This window comes from Dipteris shenzhenensis, chromosome 15, assembly GCF_047967505.1.
Source record: "Dipteris shenzhenensis isolate YYH24624 ecotype China chromosome 15, Dip_SZ_1.0, whole genome shotgun sequence".
NCBI classification, from domain to species: domain Eukaryota; kingdom Viridiplantae; phylum Streptophyta; class Polypodiopsida; order Gleicheniales; family Dipteridaceae; genus Dipteris; species Dipteris shenzhenensis.
In genome coordinates, this window is record NC_141610.1 from 55,385,833 (window position 1) to 55,413,193 (window position 27,361).

At 43.8% G+C, this 27,361-nt stretch overlaps 1 protein-coding gene across 1 annotated transcript in view; it reads right to left on the reverse strand.

Annotated features, from left to right (window-relative positions):
- LOC147894013 (ARM repeat superfamily protein) overlaps window positions 1–25,699 on the reverse strand; it is a 114,630-nt gene extending 88,931 nt beyond the window's left edge. Inside the window, exons 1-14 of the mRNA XM_087386102.1 lie at window positions 25,580–25,699; window positions 25,223–25,377; window positions 21,798–21,869; window positions 21,576–21,658; window positions 21,210–21,381; window positions 16,103–16,218; window positions 15,879–15,965; window positions 15,660–15,776; window positions 15,489–15,552; window positions 15,222–15,364; window positions 14,422–14,469; window positions 14,222–14,290; window positions 14,017–14,092; window positions 13,667–13,797 (exon numbers count right to left, since the gene is read on the reverse strand). Of these exons, the coding sequence (XP_087242228.1) occupies window positions 13,667–13,797; window positions 14,017–14,092; window positions 14,222–14,290; window positions 14,422–14,469; window positions 15,222–15,364; window positions 15,489–15,552; window positions 15,660–15,776; window positions 15,879–15,965; window positions 16,103–16,218; window positions 21,210–21,381; window positions 21,576–21,658; window positions 21,798–21,869; window positions 25,223–25,352 (1,308 nt within the window). The 5' untranslated portion in view covers window positions 25,353–25,377; window positions 25,580–25,699. The remainder of the gene's footprint in view (window positions 1–13,666; window positions 13,798–14,016; window positions 14,093–14,221; window positions 14,291–14,421; window positions 14,470–15,221; window positions 15,365–15,488; window positions 15,553–15,659; window positions 15,777–15,878; window positions 15,966–16,102; window positions 16,219–21,209; window positions 21,382–21,575; window positions 21,659–21,797; window positions 21,870–25,222; window positions 25,378–25,579) is intronic.
- Between the last annotated feature and the right edge of the window lie 1,662 nt (window positions 25,700–27,361).

Sequence of the window (27,361 nt, forward strand, 5' to 3'; positions counted from 1 at the left end):
CAACATGATTTGGGCGGGGGAGTGATATGTAGGAGTAGCGAGGCTGGACGAGGTGATGAAGGGTGGCTGACTGAGAGGTAGAGGTGATACGAGGAAAAAGTACTATGGAGCCGTGGCTTGTGGGGCCACTGGTGAGGCTACTGGTGAGGAGACCTATGATGATGATGCAGGAGAGGGGGAGGAGAGAGGTGACGTAGATGATGAGGCGGATGATGGTGGTGAAATAGTGGTGGTAACCATAGAGATCGAGAATGTGGTGAGTGGCAAGGGCTTTGGGTGGGCCCCTTTCTTCTGGGCCGCGGTACTGTCCACTGTCAAACCGCTTCGGTTGCTGCGTTTGTTGAAGTCCTCGAGACTGAGTTGCTTTTGTGTTTTCGCCTTGTCACCGTTCCCCTTCCCCATCTCCACGCGTATGCAGATTTGGATCGAAGGGTCTCCCACCTAGTCTCTTGTCCTCATCCCCCTGTTCCCTTCATTATGGGGGAAACAACTATGGGCAAAGAAGGGATTACAGGAGGTCGAAGCTGCTTCTCTTTTCTTTTTTCTTTTTTTTTTAAGTCGGAGCTGAGAGCGGAGGGTTTTTTTTTTTTAGAAAAAAAAAATCGAGGAGGGGGTAGCGAGGGAGTAGCAAAGGGGTAGCGAGGGGGTAGCGGGAGTAGCAGAGGGGGTAGCGGGGGGTAGAGAGGGGTAGCGGAGGGGGTAGCGGGGGTAGCGAGGAGGTAGCAGAGGTAGCGACGGGAGTAGCGGGGGTAGCAGAGGGGGTTAGTGAGGGGTAGCGGAGGGGGTAGCAGAGTTAGTGGGAGGGGGTAGCAAAGATAGCAAAGGTAGCGAGAGGGGTAGCGGGGGGGTAGCAGTGGTAGCGAGAGGGGGTAGCGGGAGAGGTAGCAGAGATAGCGGGAGGGTAGAGAGAAGCTGAAGGTAGAGAGAAAGAGAGAATAGCAGTGGAGAAGAGATAATTTACAAGACAACAGCTTCCCAAGACTATTTCTTCAATCCCATAGAGAGAACCTTGGCTTTGAACTTCATGAAGAGCCTGGAACTCTGAACAGAAGCAGCCTTTCATTACTTTGTCACCTCCACTGTGAAAATACATATTCTATTTCAGAGTAGCCACTGACAGTGAGCACGCTTCCATCAAATAGAAGAAAGAATGTAAGAAATCCTAGATTTACTATATTTAGAAATGTACTAAGGAACAGAAAGGAGACTGAAATAGCAGAGAACAAGGAATATTTGTATTGCTTGAGTGTCTGTAGTGTGTCATCCATACAATTGGGCCTCTCTTATATAGAGAGTGAAGAGTCACACATGAAAAGGTGTGTACTCCAAAGTGTATGTGCATGAAGAGGTGTGTACCTCTTGTGAAGGGTGCGACCCTTGATGAGAGGGTACATTACAATAGGAGTGTCTCTTCCATAGAATGTCTCTTGTGAAAGGTTGTGCCTCTTAGGAAGTGTCCCGTCGAAAGGGCATACCCTTCCACAAGTGTCCATTCATCAAACCATCCGTAAGTCTAAGATATAGAGAAAGGTACATCACAAATCGTGACATCCCCTCCCACTCAAAATAACACCCTGGTGGAGATAATGAACTGATGTAGAAAATATCACGGTAAATTCTGAAAATATTGCTGTAAAATGATAGGGTACTATTGTAAGTCTTCATCAGATTGCCAAGTAGCGTCCGAGTCGTCCAGATCTCACCAAAGAACAAGGAATTCCGTGATAAGTCTCTCGCTGTCAATGGTCCAGAATACGCTCAAGAATAAGGAGAACATAATCGTCTTTGATTTTTGGGACATAATCACCTGCAGGAGGAACTCCTTCATCGCCTGGAATGTATGTCTTTAGCCAAGAAATATGAAATGTCGGATGGATTTTTACCCCATGATGATGGTAATTCCAATTTGTAACTTAAAGGCGAATTTTTCTTGACGATCCGGAAAGGTCCATAGTATCTTGGTCGCAACTTAGGAAACACAAACTTAACCGTCTTATAGCGATGTGGGGCTGCAAATAATAGCACCATGTCACCAATGTCAAACTCCAAGTGACGTCTATGTTTGTTGGCAGACCGTTGATACCGCTCTTACGCTTTTCGCATATGATCCCTAACTTGGAGTAAAACGTCTTGCATTTCTTGAACCGGTTGATCAGCTAGGGCCACTCGATGTTGAAGTACAAAATTCGCTGGTACAATCGGAGTGTGTCATAAGCTACTTGGAATGGAGTCATGTTGATGGCACTATGGAAAGAGTTATTATAAGCAAACTCAAGGAGTGGTAGATACTCTTCCCAAGTTGCTAGGCGTGACTGAATATAATGTCGAAGCATTTCTTCCAGAACTTGGTTGACTCTTTCAGTTTAGCCATCTGATTCTGGGTGATAGGCTGAACTGAACAGTAGAGTTGTACCCAAAGATTCGAATAGTGAAATCCAAAAGTGACTGGTAAACTTAGGATCTCTGTCGGATACGATATTCTTGGGCAATCCATGGTGTCGGAAGATGTGTTGTATGAAGAGTTTGGCGATGTCCGGAGCCTGTGCACTGCTTTTGCAAGCAACAAAGTGTGCCATTTTGGACAGTCGATCAACAATTACCATAATCTGAGTGTTACGTCGGGAGGATCGTGGTAGTGTTGTAATGAAATCCATGGAAATACTTTCCCACCTTTCAGTTGGAATTGGAAGAGGCTGAAGAAGTCCTGCTGGAAGTCGTCGGCTTGCTTTCATTTGTTGACAAGATAAGCAAGATGTAACCATTTTGATGATGTCGCTTTTCATCTGAGGCTAGTAGTACGTTGCACTGAGTAACCTATAAGTCTTGTTGATGACTGGATGGGCAGCATAAGGAACTACATGATGCTCTTTTAACAAAAGACGTTGAACATCCTTGTCATGTGGTACACAGACGCGATCTTGATAATACAGAAGGTCGTCCGTATAAGAATAGGATGAGAAAATCTTCTGTTCGGAAGTCGAAGGTTGATCTTTTGAAAGAGCTTGTACTGCTGTGCCGAAGTCTTTATCATTGAAATACTTCCCTTTCAATGAATTCAGAACATCCACAGATAATGTAGAGATTACCATAGCTGATGCTAGAGTTAACCTACTAAGAGCATCTGCAACTACATTGCGTAGACTTGGAATGTACTCAATGGTCATGTGAAAGTTGGCCAGAAACTCAACCCAGCGTGCTTGTCGAGCGTTCATGATTGGCTGAGTAAAGATATACTTTAGAGAGTGATGGTCTGTCTTGACCACCGAGTCGGCTCCCATGAGATAATGTTTCCAAGAGCGATAAGCATGTACAACGGCAAGGAACTCCTTATCATAAACCGGGTATCGGGTTTGGATATCGGAATGTTTATGGCTGTCAAAAGCAATAACTCTGCCTTCTTGCATCAAGACTGCTCCTGTAGCGATGTCGGAAGCGTCGGTCATGACCTCAAATGGAAGGTTTGGGTCAGCAATAGCCATAACTGGTGTGGTAGTGAGTGCTTGCTTGAGTTGTTGGAAACTATACTCTGTTTCGCGAAGCCACTGAAAAACTGCTGTGCTTTTCAATAATTCGGACATAGGAGCTGCGATTTCGAAAAACTGATAGACCTTTGTATGGTAGAAGTTTGCCAATCCAAGAAAAGAGCGGACATCACTAACATTCTTAGGAGTAGGCCAGTTTCGAATTACCTCGACCTTCTTGGGATCCACAGAGATGCCTTGAGCTGAAATAACATGTCCCAAATATTCGAGTTGGGTCTTGAAGAACTCACTCTTCTCAATGTAAATGTAGAGAGAATTTGCGCGGAGAACTTCAAAAACTTGGTGAAGATGTTGTTTGTGCTCATGTAGGGATCTGCTGAAAACGAGGACGTCATCGAGGTAAACGATGACCAACTTATCGAGGAAAGGCTTGAAGATGTCGTTCATTAGTGTCATGAATGTGGCCGGAGCATTGTTTAACCCAAAAGGCATGACCAAACATTCATAGTGTCCATACTTTGTTCGAAAAGCTCTCTTGTACTCATCGCCTTCTCGTATGCGAATTTGATGATAACATGAACGAAGATCAATCTTTGAGAATTGTGTTGCGTGTAGAAGTTGATCGAAGAGGTCATCGATGCGAGGCAATGGATACTTGTTTTTTATAGTGAGCTTGTTGAGGGCTCCGTGTCGATGCAGAGGCGCATTGACTTATTCTTTTTTTCCACAAGTAGTACAGGAGATCCGAAAGGGCTGCGACTGAGCCGAATGTGACCTTTGTCGAGTAGTTCGGTCACCTGTCTTTGGATTTCTTCATTTTGAGTGTAAGAAACCCGATAAGGAGGTTTCGACGGTGGATTACTGCCGGGAATAAGTTCAATTGGGTGATCCACTGGTCGTCGAGATGATAGCTGCTTTGGCAATTCTCGTGGAAAAATATCCAAGTAGGACTGAAAAAAAGGTTGGATGGGGTATTCACGAGGATCCTTTGTTGGTGTCTCCTCTACTGCTGTAACCAACAGAAGTGAAGTCTTTACTAGACGTTTACGAACCCACTTCTTTACTTGTAGGGCAAAGGCAACTGGGGTTGAAGGAGAGTCCCTAGAACCAGTTAGCTCAATAAGTTTTCCCTGGTGGATAAACTGGATAGTATGGATGCGAAAACTGATTGATGGATCACAGTCGTAGAGCCACTGTTGTCCGAGTATGACATCGTACCGAGAAAGAGGCATGATGTCGAAGTTCAACTTGTCCGTATAATGTTGGATGCAAAAAGACAAGTTTTTGATTCTAGTGTTGCAAAAGAAGGTAGTTCCATTTGCGAGTTCAATCTCATAGTCCATGGGACTAGGACTGGTGGTCAACCGAAGTTTGTCGACCATAGAACTAGCTAGGAAGTTATGAGAGCAGCCACTGTCGATGAGGATAGTGACCGTTGTTCCCCGAATCGATCCTTGGACACAAAGTACTTGAGCGGCCAGGGAAGGTTCGGGGTTGCTAGCAAGGCTCATGTGGATGGTATTTGCCATTCGAACAGCTTTGCCTTTCTTGTCTTGTGCTAGGGTAGCATCTTCTGTTTGGGAAGTGCTAGGTTCCATATTGGAATTTTGCTTTGGTCACTTGGGACAATCGAACTATCTATGGTCGCCTGTACAGATGGTACAAAGTCCTTTTGTGCTCGAGTTATTCTTCTTATCAGTGGCCGCACCTTTATGCTGGGGATGACGGTTATGACTTTGTGAAGAAGAAAAGGCGCGATCCTTGGAGGAGTGCTTCTGTTGGGATCCAGCATACGATTTCTGAGACTTGTGGGAATCTTGAGACTGTCGTTGACCTTGATTACCCGAGTTTTTTCTAAACTTGGGGTTATCTTGAGGGCGAGCACCTTTGGCCATAGTAGAGTTCTGTGTTCTATTAGCACTCTGCTTCCCTGTGTTTTGGAAATCTATAATGCGCTCTGCGTAAGCGATAGCGCCAGCTGTGGTGGTGATGTTTGCTTTGAGGACATCAATGCGTAACGAGGGGTTTAGGCCTGAGATGAAAGCATGAAGGCAATCATCATCAGTTAAACCATCAATCTCCAGCACCAATGTGATGAACTGAGAGATGTAGGAAGACAGGGAGCCTGTTTGCTCCAACTGTCTGAGTTTTGAACATGCTTGGAAGTCCACATTGGCAGGTATGAACTGCTTACGGAGCACGTGTTCAAAACATTCCCAAGTTAACACACTTTTGCCGTCCTTTAAGCATCGTTGCCACCATAGGAAAGCTGTATCCTTGAGGAGGGAGGCTGCCAAGGCAATCTTTTTGCCTTCAGTGAGGTCAACAGTATCAAAGTACATGCGCAGTTTTGCGAGCCATTGTCAACTGTTCGGCGATTTCGTTGCCCAGTGTAGGCTTCCGGAAGTTTAATGTCAAGTCTTTTAGTTTTGGAAGCTTGGAGTAAATGGTAGAGGGCACGGAGTTCAGTGTTTTCTACCTCAAGTGGGAATGAGTCCACATAGTCATCCTGTGGCATCACGTCATCCTCTGTATGTGTGATACTGCGAGAATCTTGGAGTTATTGGACTTTCTGGACCAAGTCGAAGATGTTGTCTTGAAGCTGAGAAATTTGAAGTTGAAGTAGTGCTTCGCCTTGTAAGTTGACTTCAGGGGTCTTTTTTGGACTTGAGTCGCTTATCTCTAGAGAGGCTGCACGCGAGCGTTGCGACATATATGAGGTCTCTGTGAGAAAAGCACGAACCTGTGCTCTAGTGTATACCATTCCTGGAAGAAGATTCGGACTGCTCCCTGAGGTTGCTCATGTTGGAGGGCGCAGGAGAAGCAGGATGGAACCAACCGTGGAAATCTAATAAAAGAGGTCATGTCTGAGGTAACACTAGTGATGCCGAAGTGGGTGTTACTGCTCGTGAGAGTACAGGGGTAGGTTGCAGAGTCCACGGATCTGAGAAGGGATAAGGAGCTGCTGTCGGGAGTGGAGGATATCCAGGAGAAGGAGTGCCTTCAGAGTGTAAATACTGTCTTGGGGAAGGTAAAACTTGTGCAGGAGGATATCTAGGAGCTGAAAGAGGTGGAGAGTACCCTAGAGATGCTGAAGCTGAGGGGTAAAAGTCTCTCCAAAGATGGACAGCAAACTCATGAGGAATATCGGGTTCCGGATATCTACGTGTCTCATGAAACACAACCTGGATTGTGCTGAGGAAGTAATGTAATTGAGGTGCCTCACACAGAAGGTATAGGATGTGGTCCAAGTCACTGGAAGGGCACGTGACACAAAAGACCCACGATGCAAAAGCTCCGAAATGGGCTGGTTGTGCAATCTGAACACGATATTGTATGGTAGATGATGCCTGAGGTGTCCTTGAAGGGACTCGAGAATTACCAGGGGTTTCCGTGCTTTCATTTGCTGTAATTTGATAATGAGCGTCAAATAACAATATGAAAGAGAATCCTTAGAAATAGAATGGAAAGAATCCACCTGGCATAGATAAGATATGCCAATTAGTTGCGTAGGAAAGGCCTGCAAATCGCTGTCCGGAGGTCCATACTGCTGTCTTTTCAAGTCCACGTAGATGTGTGAACAAGCAACAAGTACCTGGCGAGACTTTCTGTTAAAAATGGGGAGAGGGTGAGAGACACTCAATCACAAGTTAGAGACAAGAGCTGAGGCACGAACTGATGTTGATAGATTGTGTTATCATAGCAAGTACATGGCCTCATTTATAGGCTGGGCAAGCCTTATCTTCCCACACTGACACCTCATAGATGAGGTCACACACAAGAGAATCTAGATCCTATAATCTAGGGAAGGAATCACATCTACCACACGAGGTGGCACAAGTGGCCTCAAGACTCTTCACACTCACACAACTGTAGGACACTCCTAGGACTCTAGGACCACACACACTAGGACTCCGATAGTTTCAACAAACCCCCCTTCGGAGCTAGGGTGAGAAACTATGACATCATCCAGACTGTGCATCCCAGGCAATCTCAGAGGCTAACAGCTGAGCATAATTCAGAGGTTGAACCAAGCACTCTCATGGCTTAGGTGTCAACGTGATCAGAGACTCAAATCTGAGCATGGATGCATGACCAACTCATAGGTCTAGGGAGTACACCAACATCCTGGAACTCGGCCAGGCCTGATAAAGGAAAGACATAACAACCCCTTGTCTCCTAACTGGGTACATGGAAATAAGTGGAGCCTTTTATAGGACAAGGCACACAAAATGACAAATTATTACATCATTTTAGGGGGACTACCCAAGGCAGAGTACCTAACACACATGACTCTAGAAAGCCCGCTCTTCATCTATCACCTCATGGAGGGATAGACCAGAAACAGCAACAGTGCAGGCTTGTTCCTCAGATCCAGAAGGTGTAGCTTCATCGTCTTCGTCCTCGCTCTGCTCCGCAATCAGATTGGCATGTTCTTTGGCTTGTACCTTTGCCATCTTCTTGAAGCAACGATCCTTTGGATGGCCAAGCTTCTGACAGTAATTACATTAAAGAGGTTTTCCTTTCTTCTTGGGCTTATTCTTGAGATAGAATGCTTTGCCAGATTCAAAGGAAGATTATGCTTTCTCTCTAAGCCTAGGGTTCTCATCAATGAGATGAGCTACCATATCCTTAAAGCTCATATTGCGGCTGACTCTTAGGACAGCAAGGATCTCATTGTACTTGGAAATGTCTTCAATACTTGAGAGAAGTACATCAACTTGATCATCATCTTCAACAATGGCTCGGATGGCAGATAATTGTTGGAGAATTGACCCAAGATTGCTCAAGTGTTCATTGAGGGTTTCAGTTTCCTTCATCTTGAGCTTGAAGAGTTTTTGTTTGAGAAAGACTTTGGAATTATTGATCTTATTTCCAAACAAATTCTCTAATTTTTCCCAAACGTCATTTGCAGTCTTATCAAAATCCACATGGTGGATAAGGTTGTCAACTAAAGCTAGGCCAATGATAGCCATTGCTTTATCATTTTGGTCCTCCCACCAACTGATTCTAGCATCATCACTTTGGGGTTTTGGTTCCTTGCCATTGGTGATATTCCATATGTCTTCTCGCATAAGAAGAAGCCGGAGTTTCGTCTGCCAAGTTGGGAAATTGCTCCCTGAGAATTTATCGATGAACGAGGAGTTTTTTATGCTATCCATTGGTGGGAAGGTCTTAGCTGTTATTACAGCCAGTGTCTAAATCCCTTACAATGTTTACTCAAATTTTGCAAAAAAAGCCCCAAATTTTACATGCCTGAGGCTTCAATTCTAGGTAAGGAAGTAAAATCAACGTATGTTTGCGAACAATAGATAGTACAAACAAAAAAGCCCCAATTTGTTGCAGAATAGTACCGGTTGTAGCAAGATCTAGACCACAAGAGTGAACCCACGAACTGTGAGAGCAAATCGTGGGCATGAAGCTGGAGCAGACATTTGATCAAGAACAACAGCAGCAGTAAAACGGCCTGACTTCAGCTCGAGCAGTCAGGGCATTGGGGCAGAATGCTGCTGCTGGAGATTGCGCAGATCAGGGGCGGAAGGAGGAGAGCTGAGAGGCGGCAACGGCAGAACTGAAGCGGCCATCAAGAATCTTGGGATAGAGACTGCGGGCAGAACTGGAACAACCTGCTGCACAGCAAAGTGGAGATGGCGACGTGCGAGTCGATGGCCACGGCCAGCTTCATGCTCGCCGCGTGACTTTTTGTCGCTTATCCAAGACACGTCTCCGGATCTATGCACCTTTCTCTTACAGCTTGACGAACGGTGGACAAGGCTTTACGCAATAGGCCATGCATTCATTGTTGTCGACTACCTCTCTAGCAGTCGATGTCTAAAGTAGTTCGCCTCTGTAGGTGCCGGCAACAATGGTGACATCAGGATTAGAAGCTCATGCAGGGCGTGGCAGAGACATACGACAATGTTATCGCAGAGACATGGCAGGAAAGTCGTGTAGCATGATGGGCAGAACTAGAAGAATAGCTGGGTGATCTTCATAGAGTAGTGCGCAGTCTTCAAGAACAACACGGAGCAAAACAGGGCGAACGACGTGAGGATATAGGAAAGGAAGATGGAAGGCTAGGAATTGTGCGTGATGAGGCAAGGCTCAGTTAGGGAAGACCTGCTCTGATACCAACTGTTGAAAATGGGAAGAGGGTGAGAGACACTCAATCACAGGTTAGAGACAAGAGCTAAAGCACGAACTGATGTTGATAGATTGTGTTATCATAGCAAGTACATGGCCTCATTTATAGGCTAGGCAAGCCTTATCTTCCCACACTGACACCTTATAGATGAGGTCACACACAAGAGAATCTAGATCCTATAATCTAGGGGAGGAATCACATCTACCACATGAGGTGGCACAAGTGGCCTCAAGACTCTTCACACTCACACAACTGTAGGACTCCTAGGACTCTAGGACCACACACACTAGGACTCCAATAGTTCCAACACTTTCGAGGCAGAAGAAAAGTTGGCAAAGGCGTTTTGCAGATCGCATGAGATCTGGCGCACTTTTCCTGCGTGGAAGTTCGTAACCTGGCGTAGATGGACTGCGCTGAAACCTGTAGGGTACTAGATGAGGACCGAGCCTGGCTAGACGGAAAGGGAGGGCTGCCAAAAGTCGCTGTTCACAGGCTATGCGCAGCAGGGACCAGGCTGATTTAATTCGCTGGCAGAGACTGCTTGCATCTGGCGCTGCTTGAGGGAAGTGCCTTGCTTGCTTCCAAGGCTGATTTGCGGCAGCAAGGGCTGATGATCTGGCACTGGAAAGATGACGAATTTCTGGCACCTACGCTGTTTGCAGAAATAGGGGCAGCAAGATGACGATAGAGGCTGCAAAGAGGATTTGTTCGATCATGAGATCGTGTAGGCAGGTATGCAAAAGAGCCGGCTGATGCAAGCCATCGAGAACAAAAGCAAGATGGAGGCCTGACGAGGGGCATAGCTTGCTGCAGGGATATGGCGAACACGTACTACAGGAAAGGCGAAACGTATTGCAGGAATTCGTGTTTTGATTTGTGCGCCTATTGCTGGGTGGTGGTTACCAAAAAATTAAAACGTGGGTTTGGAGAACCCTTGGGTAGTCTAGGGTTAGGCCTTGGGTGTAGGACTGGTTGCCCTTTTTAGGCCCTCTAGGTAACCTTTTGTAGGGTGCTTGGTGCCAAAAGGTGTGCCTATTCTAAGGGGTGTGACCCTTGGAATAGGTGTATCTTTTCATGAAGGGGTGTGACCCTATTTTAAAAAGGGGTGTCCCCACACGAAAAGATGTGTCCTTTTTCCACGATGGGGTGTGTCCCTTGGGTGAGGAGTCAAAACTCTTCATCAAAAGGTGTGTCCGATGGTGAAAAAGGTGCGTCCCTTGGTTTTGGAACAGCCCAAGCACATCAAAAGACATGATTTTTGTCATGTCCATTCACATCAACTCGTGATGTGGGGGAGATGGAGACGCCATTGATGACTTTAGGTGAGGTTGGCGCTAAAAATTTTTACGCTCATTCTCTCCATCTCTTCCATGCACAATGTGCACGGATATCCTTCTAGCGGAAAAAGATGTATCAGAAGGCGCTAGAAGGTGGGGGGCATTTCCTACAGGCAAGAGCGAAATTTGCTCTGATACCACTGTAAGAAATCCTAGATTTACTATATTTAGAAATGTGCTAAGGAACAGAAAGGAGACTGAAATAGCAGAGAACAAGGAATATTTGTATTGCTTGAGTGTCTGTAGTGTGTCATCCATACAATTGGGCCTCTCTTATATAGAGAGTGAAGAGTCACACATGAAAAGGTGTGTACTCCAAAGTGTATGTGCATGAAGAGGTGTGTACCTCTTGTGAAGGGTGTGACCCTTGATGAGAGGGTACATTACAATAGGAGTGTCTCTTCCATAGAATGTCTCTTGTGAAAGGTTGTGCCTCTTAAGAAGTGTCCCGTCGAAAGGGCATACCCTTCCACAAGTGTCCATTCATCAAACCATCCATAAGTCTAAGATATAGAGAAAGGAATATGTCACAGATCGTGACAAAGAAACTGACAGGGAGGTTGTCGTTTAGAGAATTCTCCAAACAGTCCCATAAATACTTCAATTTCAGCCACTACCATGCTTGGATGATCAGAATTCAAAGATAGAACAGCCCAACATACAAACTGAACCTAAAATGAGTTGAAGCTGGGAAATTTCTGAAGATAATTCACCAAAGGTCCACCAAATTGCAAGTTGGAGAAGTTATCTAAGTAAAGAAGCTTTTTGGCGGCCTTCTAGAGAACATAGGACCAAAGGACAGAGAAATAAGGGGCTACTTCTGAGTGTAGAGGCTGAGAATCACTTTTCTCCTACAGGCAGAAGCAAAAAACGGGATTTTTCAGATATGATTGTGAGCTAAATATGTCTCCAACAAGGTTGAGATTGCATAAGCAGCTTAGCAATGTGTAGGAGAGAGTATGTGAGAAAGAACGAAAGAAAGAAAGTTTATTAAAGTCTTCGGAAGACCGATGGGTCTATGAGATTGTGAAAATCCTGATACAACGAGCTCTGGTAGTGGAGCTACTAAACGAGCATCCATACCAATGCAAAATGCAAAATGCAAAAAATACAAAAACGCAGAATGGCAGTACTAAGTCCTAAGTACAACATAGTCATGTCGATGGTCGACTATATATCAATCTCAGCATCATCATCCCAGCAACAGCAAGATATCAAGATGGATGAGGCAGTGGAGGCATGAAGTCGGCAATAGAGTGATGTCGGCCACTCAGAGGTGCGATCCAACGGGGGTCACAGTAGCCCTGGTTATTGTCATCATCAATATCATCATCATCCCCAGCAACAGCAAGATATCAAGATGGATGAGGCAGTGGAGGCATGAAGTCGGCAATAGAGTGATGTCGGCCACTCAGAGGTGCAAACCTGGCACATCTCCTGGTCGTAGCTCTGCGTCTAACCAAGGCTACTGTGACCCCCGTTGGTCGGGCTCCAGCTCTAAACAAGGAGGGGATGTCTCCAAGTGTAATCTGTGTGTCGATCCTCTGTTTGAGCTGTCGGATCACGGGCTCCGAGTCACGGTCATGTCGAGGCCTCGTCTCGTTGGAGTCCATGTGATCTAGCTGAAAGAACTCCGTGATAGAGCTCTGAGAGGGATCAACCGTGGAAGAAGTCTACTCCTGTCTCCGTGCTCGGGGTATCCTCTCGCGGTGTCTAAGTGCCTCATGAATGAAACCTGCCAAACACCGCTGGTCTGGATAGGAGAGGAAACAGGCTAAAATCCCATAACTATCCCTAAAGAGGCAGTGAAAACGTCCTCAGATCTCATAGTACACAGGACACCTGAAGATGAAAGGCTCCTCTGTCTCAACCTCCTGTATGTCACACAGTGTGCATATGCACCGCTCCCTAGGTAGTCGCTCTGCTCTACCGCTCTCGATGTGAAGTCTATGTGAGGGCTAGGGCGCAAGGTAGAGTAGGCTGAGCCGAAGCAAGAGCTGGAGCAGCCAAATAAATGAAGGGCGACCTGCCCTTTTATGGAGAGCTGGTGGGCCCCCTCCATGAAGCCCCCTTCTAGGCAAGGGAATGGGCCCTCTATCCCATAGAATCTAGCAAGGGTGGATGTGGCCTAGCCTGGCTGCTCCTGGTAGACATCCAATGCATACATGGTTGAAGAAAATGGTGTGGGACTGCATGGGAAAGTGACGGAGGGCTGCCACATGTGATGATTATATGTGAACCTTGACGCAATTTCGTAAGGCTGGCCCCTTCTACCATTCAGTTCCCCGCAACAAGCTTTGATTTTAAAAATAATCCCAGCGTTGATGTATCAGGGTTTTACCAACAGAAGAGAGAGTCGTTCCTCATATTCTTCTGAATCTGTTAAAAAAGGCTTGCCATATCTCAAGTTAAAAAGGGTACTATACTAGAATTAGCCCAACTGCCTCAAATTAAAAAGAAACCACCAGGCTGGGTGTTACTGAAACCACTGGGTGGGTTGCAAATAACCAGAAACCGCTGGGCTAGGTGCCATCTAATCTAGAATTAGCCTAACTATATAGTTTCCAATCAGACAAATGTGGTCAAACAGGCCCAAAACAGGATACAGCTTTGCTCCATAGCTCCAACAAATCGCAGTTTATAAAGTGCAGCTCAAATTGCTCATGTCAGGAGGGAAAAAATCAAAATTTGAAGAAACATGCCTTCCACCAGCTCACTTGCCGAACAGCTTTAGCTTGAGTTGCTTCGCAAAAGTGCCTTTCTACAGATTGTACAATTGCCTGAATCCCAGCTGTGTCGTATGCTGCTACCAACTCCTCTAGAAGTAAAATTCCTTCAAGCAAAAAAACACAGATACTTCAGCATTCACAACCTTAACTCTATCTGAGCGTGCTTAAACAATGATCTCTGAAAACTTAACATGTAAGTAAATGTCAACCTCTTGAATGCCATAATACGGATGCTGCAGAGGATTACAGGAAGAGATCTCATTACTAGATAAATCAGAAATCAAAACCATGTTATAAAAGCAATTAAATTAATTCATTTAGACCTGATACACGGCAAGTAAATGTTCCTTCATCCTCATCTGCAACGTATTCATTTGGATCTGAAGACCATGTTTCTACCTGTCAATGGATTAACATAAACGACAAAAGGGCAGCCCCTATCAAAACAATCTATATTTGGAGAGTGTGATAGCTTCAACGACTAAGGATGACATCTCAAAAATGATTCTACCAAGATCCTCATTATACCTGCTCGCAGGACATTTGCATGTAGCCAATTGAATGGTAAACCAGATCACCTAAGTGCTTCTCCACAACCTGAAAAAACCACTTAAACATATTACTATTTACTGCCTAAAGAGCTTTACAGATGTAATGTTGATAGGAAACAATCAAGTTGCATAAAATAGTTTCAGTTGAAGTATAAGAGTGTGGCAATAGCATCGCACCTTGCTATACCGTGGTTGACCAACTATTGTCGTTAAAAATTCTAAGATCTGCAATGAGTCAAGAATTAATCATTTGCCTATGACCAAGTCCTTTTGTCTCCTCATGAGAGAGAGAGGGGGGGCAGGGGGGAGAGAGAAAGAGAGAGAGAGAGAGAGAGAGAGAGATGATATGGTGAGAGCTTTATTTACATGAATTCCTTCCTTATGCTGTTAATGTCACGATGGAGACCTAAATGAAAGGGGAGGGGGCGTGGGGGGGGGAGCCATATCGAATCAATAATAAAAGCAGAAGCTCTACAATTGGCTGTCAATGACACATTTTGAGTGTTTAAACAAACTTGCCAGGTTTCGTGCCATGTCCATGATGTTACTGCGATATGTCAAAACTTTTTACGTAGGACCCAACCTTTTGCTGCTTTCCCATAGGCTGGCTTGTGAGAGGGTATGTATTTGTATTTCTCTGAGGCATACTGTGCATCCTTCATCTGAAAGGGTATGGTATTCATTCTGAATATCTATTGTAGTGCCTAGCGAGTGAGTGACTGACTGAGACACAGAGAGAGAGAGAGAGAGACAGACAGACAGACAGAGAAAGAAAGAGAAAGAAAGAAAGTATATTAATGTCCAGGGGAGACCAACAGGTCTATGGGACAGCAAAAGAACCCATCCAGTACATCTGCTTAGGGAGGGCACATGGCAGCTCCCAGGGAGTGCAAAAAACGCAGCTCCAGTTTTATATATATATATATATATATATATATATATAGAGAGAGAGAGAGAGGGAGAGAGAGAGAAATCACCTGCATAGCAAATGATTCCAGGCTCTGTTCGTTTCCATCAGAATCTGCCAACCCGGAAAAGGAATCTTGGACTGCTTGGATGCAGGCTAACTCATACACCTTCAAACACGAGACAAAAGTCTGCCATATCGGAGCAAGTACCACTGCGCAAAACATAGCAATTACTTAAACTGTAGCATCCAAAATCTTCACACAGAACATGAAGGAAACACATAAAATGTTATCTCTTCAGGAGACAATCTGATAAATACTAGCCACACAGCTGACCAGGAAATTCAGCATAAGCAAGTTTGGGAAAGTTCTGAACGAGCTGCATCAATGTCTTCAGTGCCTACACGATTCAGAGAGACGATATTTAGTTAGTCTGCCGATGCTATTCAACTCAGCTTAAAATAACCTTCAATCCACTTAAGTAGCAGAACAATCTCATATACGGACCTCCATTCTAAGTCCCCAATCATCAGGATTTCCAGGTGAAACAGGAGTGGACAAAATGATAGCGAACTGCTCCATCCATGCCTTTAACATCGGTGATATTAAGGCTTTCGTTTCAGCCTAAAGCCGATACAATTACAAACTCCTCAGCCTTTGGATAGTCAACAAAAGAACTTGACTAATCTCAAAACTCACACTTAGTGCCAACAAACTAATAGACACCTGGTAGACACCAGTCATGACACCCAGAGTGGATACACAGCTGTGAAGTATGATCAGAGCTCTGCGGCGCATAGAAGGTCCATAAGCCTGCAAAAGTGATGTTTGGTGAATACAAGAAAAAAACTACTTATTCCTTAATCTAAAAGCTGCAAATTTTTTTTAAAAATCTCCATAGAGACAGGAAATGGTCTATGAAAAAAGACCGTCCCTTCAAATTTACTTACAGGTGGTGAGGAAACAATCGTATACAATGAAGGGAATAAGATAGGCACAAGCTGAGGTATATGGATGTCATCAAGGTCTCCAGAAAATAGTGCTAGACACTTTAGAGCTCCATTCACTGTGAATGACATAAGCTCCAATAAGCAAATTAAAGAAGACAGAGCAACCGTCTGAATGATAACTTGAAAGCCTTCTTATTAACAAACCCGCCATTATTTGAAACGGTATACTAAATAGCCATCACAACTTGCAGACACACAGGCAATGAATCCTTTGAATAATATCAGCTTCAACATGAAAGATAGACCTTCATAGCACTATCCAAAGTCCCTACCAGAATTGATCATTGAGCACTAGAAATTTTGACTTAAAACCCATTCTCAAATCTTCTTGGACAATACTGCAGCTTTCAAAATAAAAGTATCGATCACACAAAGGAAAAAGGAAAAACTCATCTTTATCCCTAAAACGCAAACTGAAAGCTATGGGTGTAACCAGAATGCAATGTCAAGTGCTTGCCATCAAAACTGTAAAATAAAGGAGGTGGGCAACAGTCTAGGAAACTACAAGAATCTCTCTGTTAAACATCACAAAGATAGTGAATGTAAAGCATCTACTTAATTTCTAAAAACATGAGCCAGATTGAGAGGTATCTTACTAGAGATGCACATATAGTCCTTGAGAGAGGAGGAATCAACAAAAATGGCAACAAAACAAAACATTGCGACCGACTGCAAAGTCTCACAAGTCTTGCAATTACAAAAGAACCAACAACCATTAAGTGTCTACAGGGTTTCAGATGACACAGAGATACCAAGGGGATACGTGTCATCAAAGAAAGCGAACAAGACTCTGAAGACAAACTCTAATCACATCACAGATCAGCTCCACAGAAGGCACTCAGTACCCACATCGAAAAAAGCCCAATGAGTAGAGGGGAGGGTACCACCCTGTGATGGTCCTCCTGAGTAGGTAACAGCACAATGTCATCAGAACTGCTGTAGTTTGACATCTGACAAATAGACTACATGTCCATTTGCCAAACGTTCAAGCAGATACTTTTCATCCACACCTGAGGAAGGCTTGAGATTACAGCTGCAAGGCATCCAATGGATACCTCATATCAAAAGAAGTCACCTAGAAATATAAGATTACAAGGTGAAATGTTCTTGGAAAAGCAACATTTGACTCCTTGTGTACTGCCATATCAGCAGCCATGACATGTCAAGCTATTTCAGCGATGTCATAAAACTACATAATAGCACAGCAGCCAGTTGACAAGGCCTGAGGCATCAAGGGACATAAATTGAGCCGTTTGGCCCTCCTCCACCCCCGCCCTCCTCCCCAAAAACAAGAACTCTTCAATGATCCTTGATTGAGCACCGTCCTATTGTAATTGTGGGCCAATCCATGGTGGCACAACTTATGCATGCATTTGCCTTATGCATACATTCGTCTTATGCTAGTAAGCTTTTGCGTTAAATTTGACCATTCTTCTGCAGATTGGGTTCCCATCTTTCGTCATTTCATGCTTGGAGCTATATCTCTTGACATGATATCAAAGGTGAAAATAGAAAGCCATTTCCTTGCAAGGTCCCCTTGCAGACATATTGACAGACTTTGGACAGTGGCTGGACTTTCAGTTGGATGAGACCACAAGCTTGGAGACCTCAATTTGCAGCAAGAAGTGTGAGAAAATGCATTTGTGTAGAATCCACTCACTAAAACTCACAACATGGATTGAAGAGACAAGATACATGAATCTAGACAAGGAGTGTATTTCGGAAGAAAAATTAAAATAAGAAACAAGCTCAAGCCTATGCTTTGATACCACTGAAACCACCAAAATTGAAATAAGAAACAAGCTCAGGCCTATGCTTTGAACCACTGAAACCAAAAGGTAGACTCTTCCACACAATAATCACCACTAAATTAATTGGAGAAGAAGAACACAATCACAAATTGGTAGCGACAAGCAGACTGGGCACAATCTCCCCCCCCCTAGATGAGTGGCTCACGCTTCCTCATCTAGAGTATTTATGATATTTCATAAAAGCACAAGGAGCCAAAATTATCCCTCTCTTCCAAAATAAGGGATTTGCTTTACATAGCCTCTTTGGGCCCAAAACTCTCTAAAATATATTGCTCAAACTTTGCAATATTAAATAAATACAAAATTGGTCCATGGCCATAAAAGATGTGCTGTGTGACACCTCGGTCGTACCCTCGTACTAACTCCAATCCTCACTATGAGTTCCATCACCTGTACTCAAGCCACCAATTACATTAGTTATTAACAATTGATTGAACGAATCACCGAATCAACCGATCCCAACATAACCACACTCAAAGTACAATAATCAAGCACAACACCAATAACACTAGCGACATTAGTATTAACATGGACTCACCCACAAAACAGACCATCTAGCATGACAAAACACAAGCTAGTCTTCATCATCAACAATCAATGGAGCCTCTTTATAAATAGGATGTATAGGTAGAGATCCTTTGAAGGGCTTTAAGAGGCTAATATGAAAAGCATTATGTATTTTCTAATTATCAAGTAACTCAAGCCTATAAGCTAAATCATTGATTTTCTAAATCACCTTGGAAGGTCCATAAAAATGTGGTACATTTTGATTGCTAGCCATTTCTCAACGCTCTTCAATCTTCTTTTCTCAATCCGTAGAAGTACATAATGACCTTCTTCAAAAAGTATGTGTTTCCATTTCTTATTAGCTTGTTTTGTGTACTTCTCTTGAGCGATTGCAATGGCTTCTTGAACCTCTTTGAGAATATTTTGATTGATAGTTATGAATAACTGCATCTACTGCCTCAACTCTATGAGCCAATCTTGTGATAGGAATAGGTAAAATTTTCCCATAGATGATCTCAAAGGGTGCTCTCTTAGTTGCAGAATGAGAATTATTATTATAAGCAAACTGTAAGAGGTGAAGATATTTGTTTCAAGTCTTTGGTTGACTTCCCACATAAGCTCTTAACATGTCCAGAATAGTATTGTTTGTGACTTCAATCTGTCCATTGAATTCTGGATGAAAAGATGAGGAGAAATCTAACTTAGTACCTAGATTATGGAATAATGCAGTCCAAAAATTACTGCAAAACTTTGAATCTCGGTCAGACTGTTAGAAATGACCCAACAGAGGCCCCAGCCCTCAAATTTGAAGCCTTCAACGACCTTCAAAGCCCTTTAGGCATTCTAGGAAAGGCCATTGGAAAATTTGAGGTTGCAAATAAAGGCCAACAATGGAACAAGGTTGCAAATTTTTGCATATAAATACATGTATTTACCCCTATTTACTTGCTCTTGAAGGACAATGATAGATTTTGTCCTTCAATATGAAGGTTAGGGCAGGCCTTCAAATTTCAGGGCTGAACAGAGGGTACCCACAGCGGAAGACTGATAGTAATGCCCAAGAGCTCACACAGTGTGATGTGGGATGTGGAATCACAAACTTCTTAACTTATGTGCATAGATGAGCAAGCCAATAAATAGACAATGCTCAGAGACAAATATAGAAGCAACACTTTATATTTCCGTCCGTCTAGAAACTAGGACAGGATACAATACCAAAAGGTCCTTCTTGGCACTTCTAGATCTCTGAGCCCGCGTGCTCCACCTCGAGCATATGTAGACTCTCTGTCTAGATCCCTTCCACCTTGCTGTCCAGAAGCCAGCCTAGGTGGGCAGCACCTTGAGCTCAGTCTGCAGCCCTATGTCAGCCTCCTTCTCCTCTTGTGTGTAGGTCCAAGGATGGGCCTGTGGCTACTACTGTCTGCTCCACAACTGCTACTTCAAGTGCTAATGTTATGAGGCCAAAGGCCTCTCCTTTTATAGGCCCCAAGTAGGCTGGCAAAAACCGACCAGCCTGCACCAAACTGGCCGACCAGTCTATGGCTGGTCCAGCCCTATTAGGGCTCACAAACCGGGTCTTTTGGGCCCACTCTTCTAGGGCCTTGGCCCTCCAATCAAGGCAAGGGCCCAGCCTATATAAAGGCAGGTCCCTGCCTCATGGCAGCCTCCTTTGCTGCTCCAACGGGCCTCATCCAGCCCCGTACTGCTCCGTACAGTTGCGCGCCACCTGTCCCAGGTTTGCACACCCTCCGTACTGCTCCGTACAGTTGCGCCACATGTCCCGGGTCTGCACACCCTTGCTAATGTCAGTGCCACCTATCCGCCTCTATTCGGGGCCTGTTCCAGCCCGTACAGACAGCCCTTGAAGCGCCTCTGAAAGGCTGATGTGCTGCCCACATGACAGCTCATGTGCTGCCCATGTGGTAGCCCCTTATGGCTGTCCTTTCCCGGTGAGGTGCTGCCCATGTGGCAGCCCCCTCCCTTATCTTTTCTGCCTAGGTTCACCCCCACCATGCTCTCCTCATATGGGGGCTTACAGATGGGAAGGTGACCATTCCAACACAGACACTATAATCTTTGACAAGCCATGATGAACAAAAATATGCTTCATGAATATATGTGCGGCTTGCTGAGCTATTAAAGTCTTCTTGCATGGAATGAAGTAGGCTTGCTTACTAAAGCAATCCACTACCGTCTATATCATATCATTTTGATTCGCTGTAGTAGGAAAACCTGTTATGAAATCCACTAATATTTGTTCCCAAGGTTGCGTAGGAATAGGCAAAGGCATTAGCAATCCAAGAGTCTTTCCTTTGTAACTCTTGATCTCCTGACAAATGAGCATAGGATGATTGCAGCAAGGAGGCCTAGAAATACTGAGGCTTGTGCCAAAAATTCACTGTACACATTAAACTACAAAGGACCTAAGGGGTTTTGCAATAAAACTTACCAAAGTAGCCTAATGTTTGACACAATCATAATGAAATGATTACAACCAATGATGGCATTTTCCCAACAAGAGGAAATTGAGTTCATCAGGTAGCAAATATGGTTAAAGGGATCACACATGCAATACAAAGACAGTCCTACAAAAACCCATGAGGTCTTAGTATGGTGAACCATGCTTCAACAACAAAAAAATTGGTTTGACCATAGTTGTGATTCAATATTCCTAGCACCAGGTCAGACTAATCAATCCCTGAAAAACCTCATAGTGGCATAGAGCTTACCTTTATTTAGGTCACTTTGATCACTTAAGTATCTCAATAAAAGGTCCATCAAATCAGGCCATTCCTCTGGCCAGTCACAACTTGCAATTGAGGCGATTGCCATACCAACAGCAGTTCTAATCTTCCCATAAGAATCATCTAGTACTTGTGGAAGCAGTCTGCGAATAAAAATCTTTTGGGTAGCAAACTGGTAATTAGAAGACCTTAAAGCAGGTTGTCATTAAAAAAACTCAATTTTGACAAGAAGATGTGGCTTGCATTCCTAAACAATGTTTTACATTGCTACCCAATGAAATATAGCAAACGACAGCTAAGAATAGTAAAATAGCTTGCATAGAAAAGAAGAGAAGTGTTCAATCCGCTCACTTTGTCTTCAAATGGAACAGTAGGAGGTGTGTACTTGTCCTCCCCTTCATGCCAGTGCCTCTTTACATATTGCTTTAACAGGACTGCAGCTAGGTGCACAACATATCAAGGACAACAAAGAAAGTATAATCCAAAGCACAATTTCAACATTGCTGAAAAAAGTAATAATATGCTATCTTGTTGCAATCCAATTTTTAAAAAACTACAATCCTTTCTATTGACAAAAGGATATTTGCCGCAATCCCAATGGTACATTCTTATCAACAATAACCTTCGCAAGTGCAACTCCATAACCTAAAGAAAGAGACAATTACACAATGAGCTTCAAAAAACAATAATGAAGAAGTTAAGCGGTTGCTCCATTATCAACAAATGACAATTGGTACAGTTTTCAGTCCAAAAAATGATTCATGCTCTTTTTGATAGATACAAAAGGGGATAACGAATTGAAGAATATTAGCACATAAAACAAGTTGACAACATGAAGGCATTCTTTTTAAAAATATATAATCGTGTGTGTACACATACAAACATACATTGTTCATATACTCTACACAATTGGATTGTGCTCCATACAACAAAAGTTGAAAATTGCACATTGGTTGTTTGAAACTATAATGGATGTTTCCTTCATGCAAATATGTAGTCCATGTAAGCAGCCACTTATTTCTTGTCATATCTTTCTATATACTTGGAAAGGAACTGAGTGTGCCGCACAGTTGATCCTACTTGTCATGATCTTTTGATGGTACACAATATATAACCACAAGAGTGTCTCAAACAAGGTCTCTCCCAAAAAATTCCAGCCACTTTTGTCCTAGAAACATTCCAGCATTTTGGAGAGCTTTAGGGATGACTTGGAAGTTGCTAATGTGATTTCACACTGCTTTTCTGCTCTCTTTTTTAAGTTTAGAATGGCTTTTCTAAGCCAAAGTCTCTTGACCTTTGTTGCTCCCCCCTGCATAGGCTTGACACAAGGTACCCTATTGAGCCTCCTGCTTCACAACCTAATCTCTCTGCTTATACTGATTTTTCACTACACTTACCACACCCTCTGCTCCTATTGCTCCGCTTCCTCTTTGGCCTGAAGAAAGAGTAGTAGAAGTATGTCTGTATGATGCACTGGGTTTAAAATCATTTGCGAGAACTTCGGTGTATTACATTGACCTGTGATTGCTAATAAGATTGATGGGGCTGAAAGGTTGTATACACTGTGTGATTCCCCTTTCTTGTAGGCTCTCAAGCAAGTCCTTCGAGTGGATGGTCAAGTATCACTAGTCTTCTAGGTGAAACCGACAGTGAGCTGTGGCTAAGGTTGCACTACATAGCAACATTGGCAAGTGTTCATGAGAGAGGGCTCCAAGTGAACCTTCAACACACAATCACTGCAAGGTTCCAACAAGGTGAAGGAACCTCTGCTGCCTCAGAACTCCTGCTCCGCACCTCAGGGAGAAGTTTAGGTAGGCTATGTAGGCAAAAAGTATTCTAGAAAGAAAGAAAGAAAGAAAGTTTATTCAGAGTCTTCAAAAGACCGAAGGTCTATGGGGCTGAAAAAACCAAATACAACGAGCTCAATGGGTGGAGCCTCTAAGCGAGCATCTACACCCAAGACAAGTGCAACATGAACATACAAACATTAGTACATAAAATGACTGAACCCATAGAGAGGATGGAAGCCATGATGTGGCTCCCTACAATGGTCCTCTGGATGCTGGCAAAGGAGTCAAAGCTCATGAGAGATCCCAATGATGTACGAGGCTGCGGTGGCATAAAACCTGTGATAGAGCATTGGCGACAATCAATGAGGGAAATCTGTTGTGGGTCTCCTAGCTATGACCCTGTGTTAGACACACCCATCGGCCGTGTGTCTGAGCTTGATCTGTGCGTCGACCTATTGGTGAGTTTGTTGTGTCTCTCACTTCGAGCCTCGGCTACGCTGTCTCCTTGGAACCTGCTCATCCAAAGGAAAACCTCAATGATCATGCTTAGTAGTTATTATAGGCAAAGAAGAAGATCCCCAAAGTGGTGGCAGCTAGGGACGAGGCATAGGCCCACTCCTTCAATGGTCACCCCCTCTATGATTAGGCAATTGAAGGCCCCCTTCAAGGACAAGCAAGTGATTGAGAATGGCTCATCCCTGGTGTTCTTCCACCAATTTTGGGAGCAAATTCAGACCCTCTCCACTAGCTTTCCAAGGGATCTTTGACTCAAGACGTTTGCCTCACTCTCTTTCGCGTGATTCGAAAGATGGACACCAGACTGAATTCGCCAATGCAGTTTGATCACTTTATTAGACACTGTCTACAAGATCTTGGCTAAGGCCTTGAGCCTAAGCCTCATCCTCTTCTCCCAGATACCATCCATGATAATCATACCGTTTTGTTTAAGAGAGGAGCATTTTGATACAACATTTTTACTTTTTGTTAGATCTCACAATCCTCCTTTTGGATTTCAAAAAGGCCTATGACAAGGTGGACTAGCCCTGCCTAGAAGACAATGCACAGATTGGGCTTCTTTGACGCAATGGGTGCATGTGATCTCAACCTTGTAAGCAAGAAGATCTAATAGACACTGTTGCTCTTGGCTTCAAGTGCAAGATTGACCAGAACAAATCAATTGGCTATCCCGCAAGCAAGGAGGAGGCTCATACAAGGGGCAAGGCTTTCAACTTCAAATGAATACTTAAGAGGAGAGATTGCAAGATACATTGGACGTAAGTGGGGATTGACACCCTCGGCTAAGCAGTTGATCACCCCTATTCTAGAGATTGTGCGCCACAAGCTCTTCTACTAGAGCTCTCCCTAACTTTCCTTGGCAAGGGGAGCCCACGTCCTCTTGGCCATGGCCTAGAATGCCAAGGCCTGGTATATTGCATCTTGCTAGTGCTTTCACAAAGGATGCATGGAGTAGCTTAGGAGCTTGGAGCACAATTAAGCCAACAAACCACTGGAGCCAAGATAACTTGGCAAGCCGTGATCATGCCTCATGCAAAGGGTGGAAGGGTATTATTGACCCAAAAATGAGAAGTCAAGCCCTCTTGGGCAAGCTTGTTGTTCAAGATCTTGCTCCAAGCTATGAGCCTTAGAAACTCACTTTAGCATAGGCTTCTCAGGAGTACCCACAAAATAAGGATAGTGGCAGCAATCTCATACGTGATTTTGACAAAAGTCCCCTTAATTGGACGGAGTCTCCATTGATGAAAAGCTTGATGAGGATTTGGCAATATTTATCAACAGGCCATGGAAGGATAGCAGGTTCAGCCTATGGCTACCATTGGCATGACATGGGGCATGGCACAAAGGTTTCTCAAAAGATCGTCAGTGTTTCTGCAAGGCTTGGTTTGAAGGCTTGGTTTGCAGGTGTCTTTTACACTCACAAACCAAGATATCCATTGGTTGTATAGCCTCCACTCTAGTGTTGGTAGTGAGCTGGGACCTCGAGAAGCAAGCTGCAGGACAGCTATCATTTCTGGTCAAAGCCTCACGAATAAGTCAACCTTTTGTATTGTTCTCAAAGTTTAATAGAATGTATTTTTCTTTGGTCAAAATAAAATGTTTTAATGGGAAGAAGCCGGAGCCATCTTTCTACATTCTCTTTTTGTAAGTTTCTGAACTATCGGACGTTGATATATAGAAGCAGCCCAAAACCTGGTCGGCTCGATGCTCTCGTTAAAGCATTCTCTGCGGCTGTCCGGATCTCAAAATCGGCGTCCAATGTCGCTTGCAGGCAGTTCAGCAACCACACCTGTCCTTCTTCCATTGCACTATTATTGTCCATCACTCCGAAGCACGCAGGAGACCAACTGAAACGTTTCCAAACAAAGCATGTCAAACAAGGAGAAGGAGAAAGATCATTCAACTATGTCATTGGAACTTTCCTTCTGAGCTACAAGATCCTTGTATCTTGCAAATATATACGTAATACTAAGTTATTGTAAGTTCTATGCGAACGATCACAAAAAAGTCGGAAAATTTTGTACGCTCCACATGGAAATGGAAAGATACCCAGCCAAGAACAAATAGGATGAATGAGCTGTGAGCTTCAAAGTGGAGGATCGGCTGCAAAATCTAAGGGAATGGAAAGTATGAGAAACTTTTTGCAAAATCGAAGAAGAAGAAGTAAAAGCGCGCGCTTTCGCCCAAGGCCACCTACAAATGCTACCTTCACATTTCTTACTATCTCAGGTGGCCCTCACCCTACCCTGGGTTTGCCTAAGGAGGTTTTCACATGCAGGCTCACTCCCGCGTACAGCTTGTCCATCGTCCAATCAAAAATCGCAGTTGTTGCGCGGACGCCGCTCTCCAAAAAAATAGTTAGCATCCTAGTCACGCCTGGGCCCAAATGAAAACTCAGGCGACCTCATTGTGACGCCAAACACCCCATCTGAAGATAAACAATCAACATGCAGGATTCGAACCTGGGCCCACCAGGATGATGTGTACAGCATCTACCAATAGGCCAACTTTCCTTGCACACATAATGACGTCAAATTTATGATATATTCAAAACTCGTCCACCTATTGTGAAACGGTCGATAGACGAATGTCTTATAATTCTTCAAAACATGACAAACATCAATTTTTGGGTTCACGAAAAGGTGTGAAACTCCCCTACTGGTATCACCCATAGCCCCAAGATGCCCTCTCTCTAAACACTCGCAAAACCTACAAATCCTTGAAAAAACACAGCAAATACTATACCAAAATACGCATGAACTTTCAAAAATCGCATACAAAAGAGACAGAACAAGCATCCTGGGTGCAAGATCCCCATAGGGGTGGTGCTCTCCATCCACCTCCTATGTATTTGAATTCTGCTTGAATACATGTCAAGCAAAAAATTATACAAGCTTCATGTTCATCTTTCCTATGGACGAATTAGGGTAAAGCCCCACAAGCCACTTCCAAAATAGTTAACACGCTTAGGCTAAGCCTCTACTTTTAAAAATTTGAAATATGTAGATGAGCATTTGTAATGTCAAAAATAAGGCTTATCCTAGTTCATCCCCACATCACAAGAGTTGCACCTACGGACCAAAAATATGGCGAATCGTACTCACTAAATGCCATCACCCAATTAATTACTCTTCCCCTGAATTCACAAAGTCAATAATAATGAAATCTTTCAAGCATATAATAATCTTGAAATTAATCAGCACAATTAATTCCAATATTTCAACGACACAAAATCAATAAATCACAGATGGATGATGCATACATGGGACACATACCACTTGATGGTACACCTCAGGCCACACATACATAAAATTGCACGGATGCTACACACATGCTACACATACCATCATCGCATAAGTGGTGCACACAATATCACACACTCATACAATTGTAGCCGTATATCCAGCACATAGGAGCACACACGCATCAGCTGCGTGACAAAATTGTTGGATCTCACTCGACTAAATACTAAAGGATTAAACTAATGGGATAATTCCAATTCTCCTAACATCCATGTTGCTTGGAATCGCAATTGCCCTCAATTGCACGACAAAAAGGTAGTCAATAAATCAAGGTATTGGTGAAAATATTGCTCGGGCATCCACTTAGCATCCTAAACGGGATGAATCTTGAATGTAACAAGATAAATGTGATAGGAATTTTCACATCTTGTCCTAAATGATTTGTCTATTAATGATACGGTCTGGCTCTCACAGCTCAGTCTCTCCTTGGAGCAAAGGTGCAACCTCTACAACAAGTTGAGTCAGCGAGTCTCCATGGAAAGGCCTCAAGAGGTGCACATGACAAGAATTGTGAATGTGCCAATGTGGG